The 7548-nt window shown below is 40.4% G+C and overlaps 1 protein-coding gene and 1 pseudogene across 1 annotated transcript; one reads left to right on the forward strand and one right to left on the reverse strand.

Moving 5' to 3' along the window:
• Positions 1-1929: 1929 nt before the first annotated feature.
• On the reverse strand, positions 1930-4109 carry LOC122047104 (septum-promoting GTP-binding protein 1-like). The gene is made up of 6 exons (XM_042608155.1): positions 3717-4109; positions 3503-3626; positions 3327-3423; positions 3197-3236; positions 3005-3088; positions 1930-2245 (listed from the first exon to the last, which is right to left on the reverse strand). Exons 1-6 carry the CDS (start codon positions 4008-4010, stop codon positions 2081-2083), a joined length of 804 nt encoding a protein of 267 aa, XP_042464089.1. The 5' UTR covers positions 4011-4109; the 3' UTR covers positions 1930-2080.
• An 834-nt stretch (positions 4110-4943) lies between these two features.
• On the forward strand, positions 4944-7534 carry LOC122049533 (annotated as a pseudogene).
• Positions 7535-7548: the final 14 nt, after the last annotated feature.

Below are 7548 nucleotides of genomic sequence, written 5' to 3' on the forward strand. Positions count from 1 at the left end.
CAAGTGTGTATCCTTAGCAACGTAAGCCTATTCGGCGGTGTAAGTCCAAGTGTATAGCCTTGGCAACGTAAGTCCATTGTTTTTAGCATGTTTATTTGCTATTATGTTTTCCCTAATTTAAACATATTGACAAATATCAAAAAGGGGGGAGATTGTTGGAGCAATCCCAATGGTCTGTGTGACCATGTGTTTTGGTGTTTGGCCAAAATGTTTAAGTTAGTTTCATCCTTTTATTTGATTTGTGTATTTGAGTTGTGCAGGTTTACAGGATACACATATGACTCAGATTGATGGCTTCGGGTCCGATGAAGGATGAAGCATTCAAGGGACCGTGAATAAGGCAGCAAGGACAAGGGCCGAGGGAAGCGACTTCGAGGTATACACAAAGAATGACATTGGGACGAGCCGCACGCTTGGGTGCATCCGAGGGACGAGAGCAAAAGGAAATAGGCTTGAAGGCAAGAGGTCAAGGCTGCAACGAAGAGTCAAGTAAGTCGTAAGGGTGAGGGTCCGAGTGTTGAGAGACTGTATTCAAGGTACCAGTCGACTAATGGAAAGGACAGTCGACTGGACAATCGACTGAGAGTGAACAGAATGCTTCTGTTCGCTTGGTCAGTGTGGAGCAGTCGACTGGTATCGAGTTGTTGGGTTGTAACGGTCGAATCTCCACAAAGGGCAGTTGACTGACATTTTCACCAGTTGATTGGTAGGCGGGGTTTTCCAACCCGTGGCCTATATAACCAAGGTTTGGAAGTTTGGTTAAGGTTGACGAAATTAGTGGTGGTTAACCCTAATTAGTAATCAACTAATTCCCTAGCAATCCGAGTGCTCTTAGTCGAGTTGTGGCGAGGTTTCTCCACCGACAAAGAGGATTGTGCTAGGCGGAGTTTCCGAGAATTAATCCACCGACAGATTGAGGGATCGTCCACCTTACGTACAGCCGTGGAGTAGGAGCCCTATTCTCCGAACCACGTTACATCGACGTGTATTGATTTGTATTTCTCTTCTTGTCTTTAGTTTAGCTTTCATATTTGTATTTAGTATTAGATTTCCGCTGCGCAAGCTAACCATTGTAGGAAGTTATCGAATTGGGGGGACCGTTTATCCAATCCCCTTCTAGCCGGCCATACAAAGATCCCCAACATTACTGTGTTTGGGAGGAAAGTGAGGGTAATGAAGGCTAAATATATAAAGTTATAAAATTACCCTTACTTTTATTAAAGACATATGTGTTCAAAAACCCAGTGTATTTTGCATACATTTATTAGTTAAGACTTACGCATTCAAACAATTTTAGCTCATTTGTTAAAGTCCACGTTGACATCGACGTCGGCGTCGACATCGAAGTCGGTGTCGACGTCCGCGTCAAAGTTGGCGTCAAAGTCGATGTCGAAGTTGGTGTCGATGTCAGCGTCTCGTCAATGTCAATGTTGACATTGACAGAGTACGAGCATTGGGCGGTGCAAGTGTTTTTCATCGTGACGCAAAGAATACCTAAAATAATATTTTTTAGAATTAATATAATAAAACAAGGATAAAATTAGAACATAATTTTTTTTAATTCCTTTTACCCTACTTTACATCTCAAATCAGGGTGTAATAAATTCTTTCGTTTCATATTAAAGAAGGTTAAAATTTACCCTTCCTTACCTTTCCTTTCCATAGCTCACTTCCTCCCATCATAATTTCAAATTTCCCTTCCCTTTTTTACTCTTCCCTCCCCTTCCCTCACCTCCTCCCAAACAATGCATTATTCTATTTTTTTTTTATATCATTTCTTCTCTCTATTATATTGTTTTGGAGTTCTATGATAACTCCCGATGATGCGGGATAAATTTCTTCCGCATCATGCTCCCGGCTCTAAATGTTCGTCTCTTATATTTTGGATGAATAAAAACAAAATAATCATAATAATAATAATAATAATAATTTGTCAAATAAGAGCATCGCATCTATTTATCTGTAAGTAATTCTGAACTGTTATTTCTGAATAAAAGGTAGGCCTGTGCTGCTATTTACAATTTCGCACTTGTTTTAAAGAGAAGGGAAAAATGAGTCACGAAAGCCAAAACTGAGAACCTTAAAAATCTATTATCGGTTCTCCAATGGTCAAATTTCTATGGAGGGACCATGGCAGGTTAAACAGCTTGGCCACCACGAACTTGAAGATTTTGTTGACGTTTATGTTGTGGGTAGCACTCGAAAAGAATAGCGTCGCTTTCATTGCTCTCGCATATGCTCTGGCCTGCCAAACCGTACAATAAACAAATCCACAAATTATCCACTTTAGTTAGAGAGCAAAGTGATAATTAATGTTGTATTTCAATTTATATAGCAAGTGTATCATAAATTATGAAAATTTTATAAAACTAATGTTGTGCCATATCAATTATGCCAAATGAGCCTAGCTATCAGGCCAATCGATCTAGTCAAACAAGCTGCACAAGCCAATTCATATGATTAGGTTGGCCGAGCTAAGTGAGTTGGATGAATTGATTGAGACAAGTTGGTTTGGTCCGATCAGACTAAATTGGCTAGTTGAGCTAGTTGGACTAAAGAGCAAAGGACTTTATTAGGACAATTGGGTCCGATAAGCAGACAGATTAGTCAAGTCATATGGGTTGCAAGAGAATTGATCGAATAAGCCATCATCGAGTGGGTTGAACAAGCTGAGTCGGCGATGAGTTGCCTACTTATTCAGTTCATGAAATCTACTTCCTCCTTTAATTCCAATTCCTTCTCTTTCCTTTCAACAGAGGTAAATGCAATGAATCCTATGGACCAGTTTCATGATCTTATCAGATGAAATTCTCACACACCCAAAGTTGAAACCTCATGGAGACCCTACTGCAGTACTTTGGCCAGGCAATTGTAGTCGATCAAATCATGAATGGAGATGGAAAAAAAAGCTTAGCAATCATTGTACTCATTCAAAACTCAAAGGAACCAAAAAAATAAATAAATCATTTCCTATCAGTGGCAACGTACTGTGAAGCAAAATTACCTGATTCACTATAGCCCATTGCATTTCAAGAGGGAGTTGAGCAAAATCATCAAACTTGGTTCCTATTAAAATAGGAATTGCTGCCTAAATTGAACCAAAAAGATCGTCAGCCGCATCACTAAAATCCCAAAGAAAACCATATCATACAGTTTTAGTGCATCCATAAAAGAAAAAAAGGAGGAAGATTAGCACCTTGTTCCATTTTCTTGCTCTCTGATACCAGACAATGACACTAAATGTGAAAAAGGAGAAAATATCACAATCATTCATATTGAATCAGATGATTGATTACAGGAAAAATTTGAGGGGAAAATAAACTAACTTGTTTAGAGTGGAGCGATTTGTGAGGTCAAACATTATGAGAATCGCCACAGAGTCTTTACAAGCTATAGGAACATGATGAAGAAATTTGGCATCACCTGCAAGTTCTCGATGGCAATCTCTCCAGTAAGATGAAGAAAACGAAGCCCGATTCTGCCTGATTAGTAAAGTAATTACCTCCTACATCCCAAATACTGAAAGCAATTCTTGCTCCTCCCTTAATATCCAAGACTTTGTCCATCAAATTTAAACCTGTAATTTCTAGCCCTCTTTGTTCTTCCGCATCACCCAAATACTTCATCTACAGAGAAAAGAGAGAGAACAAAAAATCAAATAGAGGAACTAATTCTTCAAAAAGCAAAACTATATTTAGGGTTGCAAATCCATATACCATGAAGCTTGTCTTTCCTGTGTGTTGGTCACCAAGCAGGCTGATCTTGAGAGTGACCAGGTCCGGATCCGCCTCGACGGCATCCGTCCGAGCTCCGGAGGCAACGGGACGGACGCACTGCGCGAGATCGATCTGGGGAAGGGAGGAAATCTGGGCCTTGAGGCGACGGTAGCGGCCGCGGCCGCCAGGGGAGGAACAAGAGAGGAGGCGGCGCAGGAGGAGGCGGAGGAAGCGGCGGAGACGGGAGAGACTCAGGACCCGGGACCATCGGAGGTCGACGGTGAGGCCACTCATGGCGAGGCGGAGGCGGAGGCGTTACCGGGAAGGAGGTTGGCCATCAGAGAGAGGAAGAGGATGAGGAGGAAGCTGGGTTGGGTAGGAAAGTGGAGGAGAAGCTAAAAAAAGGGATATTATGCATTTTTATTTAATTTATTAAAATAAAGTGAATTAATTTTATTAATTGTAGTGATCAATCAACCACGTCGAAAGTCGAAACGACTTAGTTTGGCGACTAACGACTTTTTGGTCGGGAGTTGACCGGGACTGCCCGGTCGGTCCAACATGCCGGCTCAAGTTGGAATACGTGTACTTCATAAATATTTTTAATATAAATTAACGATCGTGTACATGTGTTACGGATCGCCTAAAAAATAAGTTAATGTCATATTTAATCTTAATTAAAAATTTAATAAGAGTATATTTTTTAATATTATTAGCTCAAGATATTTATAGAAATTTATTTATTCATAGTGTTGAGCATTTTAAAATATGAAACTAAAAAAATTTATGATTTTTAATAGCTCATTGATGTGTTTATAAAAATTATTAATAAATTTTAAAATTATTTTCAGATTGAATAAAAAACAAGATATTAATATAATAGATCCTGATTAATATAATGATTAGATGATTGAAAATTTATTATTTTTGTTTATTAGATGAGAAATTAAAATTATATATGTGTATATATACTGGGAGCGGGGCCACACTATGCTTACCGCGTCGTTTTTTTTGTTTTTTTAAAGTGTATCCTGAATTATCCGTTCTCAACTATAAATTAATATTTGAAAATATGTATAATTAAAATCCTAATTATTCTCGATTCTCAAAAATTCATTTCATAATTGTTCAATTAAGATATCTCAACGGTACTCGATCTAATTAATGAAATTAAAGCACATTAATTATGCATTAATTTAGAATTACATATTTTGCCTCCATCTCTTGGTCAACGCCGGAGGAGTTTTTGGCGAACAAGATGGAGACAAACTAGGTGGAAACAGTCCCCTTAAAAGCTCCCACCACAGATCTCAGGAGAAAGAAGAGGAGAAGAAGATGGATGAAGAACTCTCGAAGAGATAGATAAGAACAGAGCAGAAGGGTGGAGAAGGGGGGAAGAAAATGGCCCAAGAAATCAGAGAAGAAGAGAAGATCAAGGAAGTGGTGGAGGAAGAGACGATGGCGGCGGTAGCGTCGTCGGAGCGGGGGAGTGTCTCGAGCCCAAGGTCGTCGTCCAAGTTGAACGTCCACGCTCCGGAGTTCGTGCCGCGCTCGCACCTGCAACCGGTCGCAGCGCCGCCCTCCCTTTCATCCGAGTGCTTCTTTCCTTACCTTCAGTTCGGCGGACCAGCTGGGCCACTGGGGCCGGAATGGCTCTGTCTCGCGGACCAGCTGGACCCTCCTCCTCATTTTGCACCGGACCTCCACGAAAAGGGCGGCGGCGCGAGCCATTCGAAGAACAGCAACGGCGATCTGGCCCAGAAGATCGTAAAGCAGGCAGGTTCTTTGCTTCAGAAATCTTCGTTCCTGAATCTCTACCCGCGCCTTTAACGTGTTTGTGGAAATGCAACCGCAGGTGGAGTACCAGTTCAGCGACGCGAACCTCGTCGCCAACGACTTCTTGATGAAGATCATGAACAGAGATCCAGAAGGCTACGGTGAAGAACACATTCCTTTCATGCTTCCTCGTCGATTATGTTAAATTAATCGTGTATATATTTCAGTGCCAATGTCAGTGGTGGCGTCTTGGAAGAAGATAAAAGCTCTCGACGTCAATAACTACACGCTCATTAAGGCCCTTCGTACCTCTTCTAAGCTTGTGAATAGTGTTTCATGCATCTCCTTCATTTCTCTCTTCTTCTTCTTCTCCTCGCTTTTAAGAAGATATATGGCAACTTCGATTCACAGGTTCTCAGCGAGGATGGCAAGAAGATCAAACGTAAACAGCTCTTCACTGAACGAGACAAAGAGGAGCTCCAAGTAAACACTCAAATCTATAGCATCGTGTTTTGTTATACTTCTAATGTTTTTGTCTCTGTTTTTGAAGTCTCGCACAGTTGTAGTAGAAAACTTGCCTGAGGATTACTCACGCCAGAACCTGGAGAAGATATTTGGCGTCGCTGGGAGGTGAAAATATATAAGTCGATCGACATTATTCATGATTGTTTTCAAGATCAAAGAGGTGAAATTAAATATATAATCTTCTGTTTTGATCAGTGTGAAGAACATCAGGATATGCCATCCTCAAGAGCCGAGTTCAGCGAGGAGTTCTAAGAATGATTTACTGATCTGTAACAAGCTGCATGCGCTGGTGGAGTATGAGACTGCAGATCAAGCCGAGAAAGCGGTAAACAGATTAGTAAATCAAAGAACAGTACACTATTGCATTCAAAGAACAGTGTGGATTTCAAAGAAGATAAATTTTTGTCAGATTTGGAAGTGAAGATTGTCGTTAAGGAGATTAGTTATATATGAATATTGTGCAGGTTGAAAAACTAAATGACGAGAGGAACTGGAGAAAGGGGCTTCGAGTTCGAACGATGCAGAAATGCTCTGTAATTTTCTCCACCTTTACTGATAATTTAGCACATTTATAACTTTTTTTTTTTTGGAAAAAAAGGAGATATATATATATATGTGTGTGTATACTTCCATTTGCAGCCAAAATCTGTGATGAGAAATAAGAAATTAGGGTTCGATCATTTTGATATGTATTGTGAGGACGATCAATCGCCATCTTCACAGAGTTTGGGATCTACTCACAATGATCAAGTTCCTGACCACAATGTAAGCATCGATATTGGGCACTTAAACCACCCACCTAAATTTTGTATATATTTAAATAGCACATTTTACTTTTTAGAATTAGTAACTTAGGCACATTTTTTTTCAAATTATACCCGCGGCCGCTTGAATAGACGGTGGAGATGGTCGTAAAATTGCGGCATAGACGGTGGAGATGGTTGTAAAATTACGACTGAGTTAGTTGAGTGGCCTCCCGACCATGATTTCACACTAGCCGTGAAATCATGGTCGGGTCTAACCGGTTGCTAATTTTAAAAGTACAGTGCTTGATTTCAGTATGTTGGATGAATTAAGGTTGAATATTTGAATGTCTAGTTAATCGGTATGTATTTACTTAGTTATTTCGACAGAACGAGGAGAACCAAAACGGAGCTCGAAAAAGTTGGGGGAGGGGTCGAGCCAAGTTGCACGGGCAAGGCTTGAACCAGATCGGAGAGGCCTCGAGCAAGCTGATGAGTCTGCAAGCCCCTAGAATGCCCGATGGCACACGAGGTTTCACCATGGGGCGCGGGAAGCCGCTTGACAAAGTTTTAGGGCGCACACAATCATTTCCGATGGCAAAGTGTTCTTCACTAGACCCATGAATGAAGAACAAGCAGGCGTTGCATCTCTTTGTTGTAATCACTAGCCGATTGGATCAATTATCAATAGCTTAATTGTTTAATACTTAAATAATTTATCATAAGACACTCTTAGCACTGTCCTAATAAATTTGTCATACTATTTTGGTTGTATAATTATGTTTAGC

This window comes from Zingiber officinale, chromosome 2B, assembly GCF_018446385.1.
Source record: "Zingiber officinale cultivar Zhangliang chromosome 2B, Zo_v1.1, whole genome shotgun sequence".
NCBI lineage: Eukaryota > Viridiplantae > Streptophyta > Magnoliopsida > Zingiberales > Zingiberaceae > Zingiber > Zingiber officinale.